Raw genomic sequence first — 12,921 nt, 5'->3', positions numbered from 1 at the left:
TTATTAGGTGGACATACATATTATACCAATTATTTCCCCAGCCAACAATTTTCTTTGTTTAAAAAGTAATGTTTAAGAAATATTGACTTTTTTTTCCGTTATACTATAAAAATTGTCCCACACGTTGCTATGTTGCACTTCTTATGTCATAATGTGACGTAATTATGCAATCACTGTGCCCTATAATATGTCCCCTACACATATCATAATTGAAAGAAAACCTTCACCAGGATTGAAAAACCTAAAAATAATCCTCATCTGATCGGCGGCTGTCACTCCTGAGCATTTTGGTGTTTTGTTTATCCAAATCAATTCAGCTAGTCCAAAGATATAAGCCCTGTTGATGTTGTGCAGATTACAGTCTACTGGCCAAGTTAGAGGTAACACTGTGGTTTTTCTGGGGGGCGGAGTCTCTGTATCCTGTATGGCAGGGGTGCCCAATACGTCGAAGGACGTATGGGTCGATCGTGGGATCGGTGTCTGCTTGTTGACAGCGCAGGCTGAGAATCATCTCCGGACACTGGCAGGCCGGGGCCTTGCACTCGTTCGCAGTCAGGGCTGCGGCGGCCCCGCCTGCAAGTGTCCAGAGATGATTCTCAGCCTGCGTTGTGAACAAACATACACCGGAGAGCTGTCTCCTGCTCTCACGCTCCGCCCCGCCCACAGGCCCCGCCCCGGGCCCCGCCCACAAGAAGTGGGTAGTAGATCTTATCCCTTGGTCAGTTTAGAAAGTAGCTCACATGCTGAAAAAGTGTGAGCACCCCTGCTGTATGGCATGCAGTGTTACCGCCCACTTGGTTTAGTAGACCCTAATCTGCATCAATGCTTGCAGGGCTTATAGCTTTGGAATAGCCGAACAGATTTGCATCAACAAAACACCAAAATGCTCTGGGCGAGAGCGCCGATCAGAGGAGGAATATTTTTGGGCCTTTGAACTCTGTTGACAGGTCATTTTTAAACAAATTTTTGAAAAGTCAACCTATTGGAGAGCACATGTAAAATTTTTGAAAAAAGGGAGGTGCCCATTGTCGCCCCCTGTTCCGATGAATGCGATTAGTACTTCATCGTGATGCGTCTAGAAGGATTTTCTGATCTGAGACGGACTGCTTTAAAAGTAAAAAAAAATTAAAAAAAATTGTCTAAACAACCACCAAGTTAAAAAGATGTCCCAAATCTTCTCCACCTCCGCTGTGACAGGGCTGGATGTTGCATGGCAACCTCTGTCACAGTACAGAGCACAATTTAAATCTGTCTGGGCACGACTCCAGCATCTTTTTTATTTTCTCGTGTGTTGACTTGCATCTGTGCACATTTTACCGAGTAACCCGAACAAATCTCAGCTCTTTCCAAAATAAACCGCAGATTTAAGAGGAATGAAAAAAAAAAAAAAAAAAAGTGCTTACTCTGTAACCAACCGCATCCCGCAGCGGCTTCTCTCAACAGATTCTAAGATATGAAAAATACCATATAAAAGAAACCCGTCGCTTTAATTACAAAAAAGTGCAAACAAAAACATGGGAGGGGCCTAGAACAACCAATTAAAAGGCAACTTTTTGTTTTTAGGAAGCCGTCACCTGATTGACTGCCGTACACAACCCTCGCTCTCCTTGGCATCATTTTTTAGAACGTTCCTCAAAATATTCTGTAATAATCTAGACAAAAATATCAATTTATGGAAGAACCTTCCCCTATTGTTCCTCGAAACATGTTAGATTAAGAACATTCTCAACTTTGGACAATCCCTATTAGATGGCTCCTTCGACAAAGTGTCCTCTTTCTGGAACTGAAGGAAATGGCACTAGTTATTCAATTTCCCTCCAGTGCCACCACTGGAGAAATGAAGCATTGCACATTGTCCATTCAAATCAATGGGCTGCAGGGACGGGACGGGTCCTCCAGAGAGAGAGACGCTCTTTGTAACCACTCTGGCAATTTTGAAGAGGCTTTTTTAAAGAAAATTCCAGAGAATGAGGACAGCGTTGGAGAAGACTATGTTGAAGAAGGAACAAAGAAGAAGAATTCGTGGATATGTGAATAATAATTAATATTAATAAGTGGCATAAGAAGTGTTTTAAAGGGCTGGCCTCGGGGCTAAGTGATGTCATTAGTGACTTAAAGGGGTAGTATTGAGGCTCAGTGATGTCATTCGTTATTTAAAGGGTTTGCATTGAGGTTCAGTGATGTCACTAAGAATTTAAAGGGTTGGCATCGGGGCACAGTGATGTCACTAAGAATTTAAAGGGTTGGCATCGGGGCACAGTGATGTCACTATTGATTTAAAGGGGTGGCATCGGGGCTCAGTGATGTCACTATTGATTTAAAGGGGTGGCATCGGGGCTCAGTGATGTCACTAGTGATTTAAAGGGGTGGCATCGGGGCTCAGTGATGTCACTATGGATTTAAAGGGTTGACTTCGGGGATCAGTGATGTCACTAGTAGAGATGAGCGAGTAGTATTCGATCGAATACCTCGCTCCCATAGGAATGCGTGTAAGCGGCCGAACACCAAGGGGTTAAGCGCAGTGAATGTTTGATGCGCTTAACCCCCTGGTGTTCGACTGCTTATTCCTATGGGAGCAAGGTATTCGATGGAATACTACTCGCTCATCTCTAGTCACTAGTGATTTAAAGGGTCTGCGTTAAGGTTCAATGATGTCACTAGGGATTTGAAGGGTTTGCGTTGAGGCTCAGTGATGTCACTAAAGATTTAAAGGGTTGGCATCGGGGCTCAGTGATGTCACTAGGGATTTAAACGGTTGGTATCGGGGCTCAGTGATATCACTAGGGATTTAAAGGGTTGGCATTGGGGCTCAGTGATGTCACTAAAGATTTAAAGGGTTGGCATCGGGGCTCAGTGATGTCACTAGGGATTTAAAGGGTTAGCATTAAGGCTCAATGATGTCACCAGTGATTTAAAGGGATGACATCAAGGCTCAGTGATTTCACTAGCACCTACTAGAGCTAGAACATGTATGTATGTTATGTCATCAATTAAATTTGGGTCATGTATGGGGATACAGAGTAGTAACTGGGGTGGGAAAGTAAAAGCCTCAGCATTGAACTACTTCCCCTGCTTTTTGTGACTGTCTTGGTAGCCCCGACCCTTCCTTCCAAAGGTGCAATACAAAGCTCCTTGGTCCTAATGCAAAATCTGTACCAGGCCCCCAACTACAATGTATCATTTATAGTACTGGTCTCCTCTTATAGGGAAGAGACATCTTATAGGCCCCCCTAAAGCTACTGGGCCTGGATGTGACCGCACTCCTCCTAAAGCTACACCCCTCTTCTCCACTAGGGGGAGCTCTCTGCACCCAGAAATGGTAACAAGATCAGTTCCTTAATATGCTGTAAACTGACACAGAATCGATATACACCGTGTCGGACTGGCCCACCTGAGTATCCCGGGGGGGGGGGGGGGGGGGGGCCGAGCTCTAACACAATAATGGTCCATTAGAAGACCTCAAATTTGAAGGGTAGTATGGTCTAGTATGCCTAGCGCCCCCCCCCCCCCCGAATCATTTTACCCTGAACCCCAGTCCAACAGTATATACTATTATATACTCCAACTGTATATACGTCCCTTTAAGATAAGCAGATAAATATGTTGCAAGTCACACAAAAAAATCTTCCGGGTGAAACTGGCGAAAACAAATTATTAGAAACAGATTTTCATGTTTCTGTTTTTTCCTTGTGCCATCTGTGAGTCCTCAGAGTGTGGATAACACGGAGCGTTGCGTCACGTATTAGCGTATAGAACGGACTGCAGATATTACACATAGGCCTCAGTGATTGACATTTTATTTTTATGTACAGTATTATGGTGGGCCCCTTGTCCTGACTGTGTCATGGAGCCCATGGGGTAACTAACCCTTTAGATATTGCAGATCTGGACATTGATGATGGAGCACTATATGGCGGTATTATTTTCTATCCTCTATAAAAAGCCAATTCATCGTTTCCTTCTATATATAAGGTCGGGGTCTCCCCACAACGGGTTTACCAAGCCCTATTACACCATACACATATCCACCTGCCACATCTTATGGACTTGTTCAGTACACAAACATAAAATGTCTGATATTACAGATAAAAAGCCGAATTCGAGGAGAGGACGGGCCGGCCTGTAATTTGATCAGAAATCCATATGAAGGTGACATTGTTATATTACAGAATAAAAGGATTCCCCGCCTGTCATCCCGGGAAGGTCGCGTCTCGCTGGCATGAAAATGGATATGGTAGGACAATAAAATCACACTGAAAGCTGGTTTTACCCGCGGCTGGATAATAGTGCTGAGACACCGCGGCGAACTACAATAATCAGACCGCAATTTTTGCTCAAAGTAGAAAATTGACTTGTTATATTATTGTGCGGCGCGGACACCTGGAATCTACACAAAAACGGCGAAAAAAACAAAAAAAAAAAAAACAAAGATTGATGGGGAGGGAAATGGAATGACTAGTAGAGATGGGTGAACCGGTTTGTTCCAAATTATTCGTTTTTTTAGTAACTGGAGGTCTTGTATTGTTTCAGGGTTGCAGTACAATATTATACAGAGAACGTCATACATTTTGTTACAGATTCGGCTGGTCCCTGATCTGTTTCAAGTCGAACAAGTTCGGATAGAACTGGGAGTGACATTATTATACTGTATAATAGGGGGAGTCCCAGGGGAGGTGTAAAAAATAAAAAACATTCATACTCCCCTTCCCTCATCTTTTTAGGCCTCCTCATGGTGCCTGGTGATGTGTGCTTGGGGTCACCACTGAGGCCTATGATTGGGGGACATGAGTCTTGCCCATGTCACTGCTTGAGGCCCAATGACAGGCCTCAACGGTGACCCCGAACACATGACGTCACCAAGGAGACCCAGAGAGAGTGCCGGATTTTTTGAGGAGGCCCAAAAGAGGTGAGGGAAGGTGAGTATGAATGTTTTTTTTTTATTTTTTACACCTCCCCCTATTATATATGAAGAGACCTCACAGTATAATAATGTCACTTCCGATCCTAACCAAACTTGTTTGACCCAGAACAAATCAGGAACCTAAAACGCCAGAACCTGAAACCAATATTGAGAGGTTCACGCATCTCTAGTAACCAGTAAAGACCCGTATGATGATCTCTGCTCACCTCTATAGCCTTATCTACACATGGCACTGAGTCATGTGACCCAACAGCCTGGATCGGGATATCTTATCCGCTATGCTACGTTCATCTCTTCAGTGAGTTTTTACTGTAACCACAGTATGGATCATGCATGGCGGACAACCATGTTCAGGACAGGACGCCGCTCAGGACACATGAAGCAGCATCTCAAACTAACTAGAAGTTTGGTGTCAGGATTTTTAGGAGGATCCGCTCATCTGTACAGGATATTCCTATAGCCACAGTAGGCCTCTGCCTATAGACAGCCCAAGGAATAGGGAACAAATAAGGGACTAATTGGATAACAAGATCAGCTAGGGATAGATAGATAGATAGATAGATAGATAGATAGATAGATAGATAGAAAGATATGAGATAGATAGATAGGAGATAGATAGATAGATAGATAGATAGATAGATAGATAGATAGATAGATAGATATGAGATAGATAGTTAGATAGATAGATAGATAGATAGATAGATAGATAGATAGATAGGGATAGACCTACACTATGATATATAAGAAAGAAAGAAAGAAAGAAAGAAAGAAAGAAAGAAAGAAAGAAAGAAAGAAAGAAAGAAAGAAAGAAAGAAAGAAAGAACATCTATCTATCTCCTATCTATCTATCTATCTATCTATCTATCTATCTCAGATCTATCTATCTATCTATCTATCTATCTATCTATCTATCTATCTATCTATCTATTTATCTTCTATCTATCTATCTATCTATCTATCTCATATCTATCTATCTATCTATCTATCATCTATCTCATATCTATCGATCTATCTATCTCATATCTATCTATCTCATATCTATCGATCTATCTATCTCCTATCTATCTATCTATCTATCTATCTATCTATCTATCTATCTATCTATCTCCTATCTATCTATCTATCTATCTCCTATCTATCTATCTATCTATCTATCTATCTATCACTTGTATCTATCTATCTCCTATCTATCTATCTATCTATCTATCTATCTATCTATCTATCTCCTATCTATCTATCTATCTATCTATCTATCTATCTATCTATCTATCTATCTGTCCCTCACTGATCTTGTTATTATCTTAGTGGACTCCACCATCTGTGCAGATTCTTATTGGCCAGGTAACAAGGCCGGAGTTGATTTCTGTAATTTATGACAGAATAAAATTTTATAAGGTGAAACAAGTCTTGGAAAACTCTTATTTTATTCCAGAATTTCTCAAATATGTTTTGGAATAAAGCAGATGAGAAACATCTGGATATGTGATAGATAGAGCCTGCTGCTTTATGAGGCATCATCTGGGATGTACAGGGCACATTTCGCCACATTCCTGCTCTCTACAAGCTGGACATTCAGAAGCTTCGGAAAGCTGAATGGTTACTAGTATGGAAACTGCAAAAATAGTCACAGGTGTCAACTGTGCTGATATAATAACACTTTATAAGAACCGCAATGCACTGCCCACATAATACCGCTCTTTATAATATCCACCATACACTGCACACATAATACTGCTCTTTATAATATCCACCATACACTGCCCACATAATACTGCTCTTTATAATATCCACCATACACTGCACACATAATACTGCTCTTTATAATATCCACCATACACTGCACACATAATACTGCTCTTTATAATATCCACCATACACTGCACACATAATACTGCTCTTTATAATATCCGCCATACACTGCACACATAATACCGCTCTTTATAATAACTTCTATACACTGCTCACATAATACTGCTCTTTATAATATCCACCATACACTGCCCACATAATACTGCTCTTTATAATATCTACCATACACTGCACACATAATACTGCTCTTTATAATATCTACCATACACTGCCCACATCATACTGCTCTTTATAATAAGTGCTATACATTGACCACATAATATTGCTCTTTATAATATCCACCATACACTGCCCACATAATACCGCTCTTTATAATATCCACCATACACTGCCCACATAATACCGCTCTTTATAATATCCACCATACACTGCCCACATAATACCGCTCTTTATAATATCCATCATATACTGCCCACATAATACCGCTCTTTATAATATCCACCATACACTGCCCACATAATACTGCTCTTTATAATATCCACCATACACTGCTCACATAATACTGCTCTTTATAATATCCACCATACACTGCCCACATAATACCGCTCTTTATAATATCCATCATACACTGCCCACATAATACCGCTCTTTATAATATCCATCATACACTGCCCACATAATACCACTCTTTATAATATCCATCATACACTGCCCACATAATACTGCTCTTTATAATATCCACCATACACTGCTCACATAATACTGCTCTTTATAATATCCACCATACACTGCTCACATAATACCGCTCTTTATAATATCCACCATACACTGCTCACATAATACCGCTCTTTATAATATCCACCATACACTGCTCACATAATACTGTTCTTTGTAATATCCACCATACACTGCCCACATAATACCGCTCTTTATAATATCCATCATATACTGCCCACATAATACCACTCTTTATAATATCCATCATACACTGCCCACATAATACTGCTCTTTATAATATCCACCATACACTGCTCACATAATACTGCTCTTTATAATATCCACCATACACTGCTCACATAATACCGCTCTTTATAATATCCACCATACACTGCTCACATAATACTGTTCTTTGTAATATCCACCATACACTGCTCACATAATACCGCTCTTTATAATATCCACCATACACTGCTCACATAATAGTACAATACATTGTGCCAATGACAAAGTCTTACCGTTCTGTCTGTAGCGTCACTTTGGAGGGCTCCACGTTGGGGTTCTCCCACTCCATCTGGGGGCAGTGCATGAAGTAACAGAGAGTATACAGGGCCTCGGGCTCCCAATACAGCGGTCCTTGCTTGTTGTGCATTGGGGTGCCATTACCGTGCGGCTTTATATTAAGTGGCTGGAGGTGATGCATTGCCCGAGACACTAAGTCACCTGTAGACACAGAAAACGTATTTGCTGAAACGTCTCATCCCAACAGGTTGTATATAAAGCAGAAAAATCACAGTACATTGACAGCATTTACTGATCTGCTTTACAGCAGTCATGGCCATAGGCAGTCATCGTAATAGTCTGAAGCCGATTCATTGAGGTCTATGGCATGCTCTGGAGGAGATAACCTGTGACATCATCTATTTTCAGTAGTGATGTAATGTTGGCTCAGTGGTGTTATCTATAGAGGTCTTATCTTCTATTTTAATTCTGTCTGCGATGTAAATGAAGGGACTGCTGCAAAGAGAACCCCTAGAGAATTGGCAAGTGGAAGTCTATTATTAGGCTTGGTGGACAGAGTGAAAATTGCAGGGAAAAAAAAAACTAATACTGCTATCTGCTGCCCCCTACAGATACAAATGTGTACAATGCTGGCAGGAGTTGCCCTTTAAATGCCTCAGGTTATATAATCCATACAAGGCTGTCTCTAGGGCTCTTCTGCCGATGTATTGTTTCCCCGGCTTATAAAACATTTGTATCGAGTTTTTTCGACTGTTGATTATTTCTTGGTCTGTGTTACTATGGTAACACCTACTGTCTCCGCGCGCTCATCGCGGTGCTAGGGGAGCTTAAAACGGCACAAAATGGACTTTCTTTGTATTTTTACAATAGCCTGTGTCTTTTCAGCTCAGAGTTTGGAGAATAAGCAGGTTACTTGGGAGTTGGAAATGACCCTCGAGGAGAATGAGATTGGGAGAACTAATGTAGATTTATGTTGGTGTATCATAGTTTCTATCGCGGACTGCCTGACTATAGGAAGAGCATACGAGTCTTCTGACCTGAGATCTCCACCACCTTGAGGATCTAGGAGGCCTCCATGACCCTTCCTCTCTGTACAGGTTGGATCTTCTGACCTGGTACCTCCACCACCTTGAGGATCTAGGAGGCCTCCATGACCCTTCCTCTCTGTACAGGTTGGATGTTCTGACCTGGTACCTCCACCACCTTGAGGATCTAGGAGGCCTCCATGACTCTTCATCACTGTACAGGTTGGATCTTCTGACCTGGGAGCTCCATCACCTTGAGGATCTAGGAGGCCTCCATGACCCTTCTGTTAAATATTATATATTTACAATATTCTCTAGCAGACATGGGGTTAACACTCTACTGACATCATAGTCTTATATTTTGGGTGCATGGGTGCGGTTAGAGTAGACCATTTTAGAAATCTCCTTACATAGCTACAAGATGGAAGGTAACACCCACTCTCATGAATATAAATGAGTAAGAAATACACATGTCTGGGTCTGTCTTTGGGAAGACCAGGGGAAGACCAGGAGGTCTGTCTTTGGGAACACCAGGGTGGGTGGTCCAGGCAGATGGACATCCATGGACGTCGTAACCAGCCCAAGTCCACCAACCAGATGACAAGCATGAACCAAGCTGTAACTACAAGATATCCAGATGATTTAACTTCTCTGAAGATGTAAGCTATTGACATTGACTGATATTTGTATTATTTGGACATTTTCCCTGTTCCTGTGTTTTCCTTCAAGATATTAATAAACCTCTACACTGATTTATAACAAGCTGACTTCTTCCTATCGTGGACAAGGCCAGGTCCGGATATTTAACAGTGGACACAAGTCTCACCGGCAAATACAAGATATTTAACAGTGGCGAGCCAGCCTTCCTCCGTTACTTCATGGCTATTTAACAGTGGCGAGCCAGCACGGTCGTTTTTTTTTCCTGTTTTTCTCGTTCCGTTCACTTGCAATTAAGGGGGAAGAGAGGAGTATTTTGCAAGTTGTATGAATTGCAAGATTCAGGAAGACTTTGAAAAAGAACTTATATTGGTGAGATACAGATGACTGTTGCACGTGTTATATGATACGGAAGCCTGTGTGAGGAAAGCCAGTGAGGAAACACAGAAGGACCACAAGTGCCAGACGTACTGAGACGTTCTGATGACAGGGACCAACTGTTCCAAGGACAAGCTAAAGGTGAAGCTTTCTACAGTGGTGAGTAAAGATTTTACTTTTAAAGTATGGAAAAATTTGAGTCATTGTCTAAAAAATGTAACGTTGAGTTTAAAATTGTGGCTAGTGACAATTTAGCGAGTATATGGCAAGATTTGTATACACAATGTGAGCAGGCAAATTCTAAGATTGAAAATAGAATTTGTTCTACAAAAGAGAAGCAGGTATTTAGGAATATAGCTTCTTTGGTAAAGATTTTTAATGACATGGTAATAGAAAAGAAATTAAGTAATAGTATGCATAAATCTGTTCAGACAGATGAGAAATCTCAATATGTTGATAAAGAGCACCATGTGGCAGTAATGGCCATAGATGGTGAGGAACAAATGATACAAGAAACTAAATTGAAATTAAAATCTCAGGAATATTTGATGAATCTGAGTAAAGCCATTCCCACATATGATGTAAAGATCCATGTGTGTAGAAACTCAGAAATTTTTGAAAGCCATGCAGAGAAATTTGATCTATCTAATGAACAAAAAAACAAAATGTTTAAATTATGGCTTCCTATTGATTTTACAGAACGTTTGTCTGCAAAAATGTCTTATGATAATGAGTCAAATGAATGGTTAAAAGACAGTGATGTGGAGAGATTAAAGAAACTAATCTGGTGCACTAGAGGTGACAGCATGCCAACATCTGACATACTGAGTGAGATAAAGATTGGCAGAAAAGAATGTACATATGCATTCATGTCTAAATTTGAAAGGACATACAAAACTGTCATTCAAAAGGTGAACTCTTCATCTATGGTGAAAAGTTTTGTTAAAAAGTTCACATTTTTGGATGCAGTCACCCTTGCCAGTGCCTCAGATAAGAAGACTTTATTTGAAGCTGCTAGTTTATTGGACATGGCCAGAAGACATCAGAAACATATGTCAAATGTAAATCGAGTATGTCCAAAGCAAAAAGCAAAGCCTATTAAGAGACATCTGTCAAATCATGTTAAAGTGTCCCCTATTTATAGGAGGGAAAGTGACAAAATCTATGAGAAACGTAGGAAATTACATGTTGCATATAAACCATATGCCATGCAAGAAAATCCACAAATTGAAATTCCATTATTAACTGAAATTAAAGAATTGCAGCCAGCCAAATCTATTGAGTATCTGCAAAAGAATGTATCTGGGAATGTACCAGTTGTCTCCAAAATGTCAGATCTTCCCAGTAACCAAGAGGAATTTGAGCTACCTAATATTTTTAGGAAAAGGGCAAGCTTGGCATTCTCTAATGACCTGGTGGAGTTATTGTGGGATGTGATTGACAGGAAGGTCAGGGGTCGAGTTTAAAAGTATCTCTGAAGGAATGACTGTCTATTGAGATTTACTTACGTACTATTTGGCTATGTAAAGAGAAATCCCTTTTATATGAGGAGAAGTCCAATGATCAGGTATAATCCACATTATTATGTGATGATGTTCATAAATAATCCTAATTATGCTATTGTGAATAATACTATGGATCATATCATTATATATATATTTACACACAGGAGGAGAGCCTGATGTGTGGTGAAGACTTTTTGTCATAGCCCACTCTCTGGAAGCAGGGAGAGGAGGAACATGTTATGTACAATATATGAATATATGACATGTATATGAATATATGTACAATATATGAATATGATCAAATAGTATTAGGAATCCATAAAGTTATTAAACTGTCCATTGGTTAAAATCATTATTGTATTAATTAGTTTTTTTGCTAACGTTTATCTATTTTTTTCTCTTCAGATATAGATATATGGAAAAATGGATCAGTTCAATCAGTGATGTCCATTCATTCATCATTCATTCCTTCTAGCCAAAAGAATGCATGGAGTGTCTAACTATTAATGAGTAAACAAATTAACATGGTGTGACTAATAACAATGCATGATAAAGTGGTATAAGTTATAACTTACCTTAAGCATGTTTTTCAATAGTTTCATGTAAAGTCCATGTTTTTAGAATTTTCAAGTTATAATCCATTATGTATGAAGGCATGCAACTAGGCATGGAGCTCTTACTTACTGTGAGAATAAGTGTTCGTTCATGTGGTCAGTTGATTGACAGCAACACATTGTGACCTGTGACCCTGATGGGCTGGTCAGTATAAGTGTTATGTGTGTTATGTGTCCACTGGTGTATACAACAGATCTGTGACATCACAAATAGGCCTAAGAAAATCAGGATGCATCCAACAAGGAAAAAAGGAAAATATATCCAACAAAGAGACGTCTATTTTCTTTCTATTTTCTATTTCTTTCTATTTTCTATTTCTATTTTCTTTTTCTATTTCTTTCTATTTTTTATCTTATATGATCCTCTATATTAAATTGGGAAATTAGCAAATATATGTGAAATCCATTGAAAGGAACCTCATATGTTTATACCTACAGGAAAACCAAGTGTTTAAGTCACATGAGCTGAGAGAAAAGGTGACAGCTGCACTACAAAGCAAGGTTATTTTAGGTGAACATTCTGTAGGAAAAAGTAGCTTTTGAGAAGATACAGATAATCTTCAATATATTTGTTCAAACCTGACAAATAATAAAGGTTTATTGTGGTAATTGGATCATGGGATAATAAATATATTAGTTATGGTGGGAAAATCTAGTTAGCTATAGCCAGTATTGCAGTATTGATTTATTGTATTATTATTCATTATGTATTCTTACATGTACACACACACTTGCATACACTTACACACATCAACATCTACAAACATTGGGAA

At 39.8% G+C, this 12,921-nt stretch overlaps 1 protein-coding gene across 2 annotated transcripts in view; it reads right to left on the bottom strand.

The window, feature by feature from the left end:
- ABTB3 (ankyrin repeat and BTB domain containing 3) overlaps positions 1-12,921 on the bottom strand; it is a 145,462-nt gene that overhangs the window by 34,466 nt on the left and 98,075 nt on the right. For both annotated transcript variants that reach the window (XM_075275074.1, XM_075275075.1), the window contains one exon: positions 7,966-8,170. In XM_075275074.1, coding sequence (XP_075131175.1) covers positions 7,966-8,170 — 205 coding nt within the window. The remainder of the gene's footprint in view (positions 1-7,965; positions 8,171-12,921) is intronic.

The sequence above is a fragment of the Leptodactylus fuscus genome, chromosome 5 (genome assembly GCF_031893055.1).
Source record: "Leptodactylus fuscus isolate aLepFus1 chromosome 5, aLepFus1.hap2, whole genome shotgun sequence".
NCBI classification, from domain to species: domain Eukaryota; kingdom Metazoa; phylum Chordata; class Amphibia; order Anura; family Leptodactylidae; genus Leptodactylus; species Leptodactylus fuscus.
The sequence above is the reverse complement of the archived record's forward strand: the minus strand, read 5'-3'. Positions and strand labels throughout refer to the sequence as shown.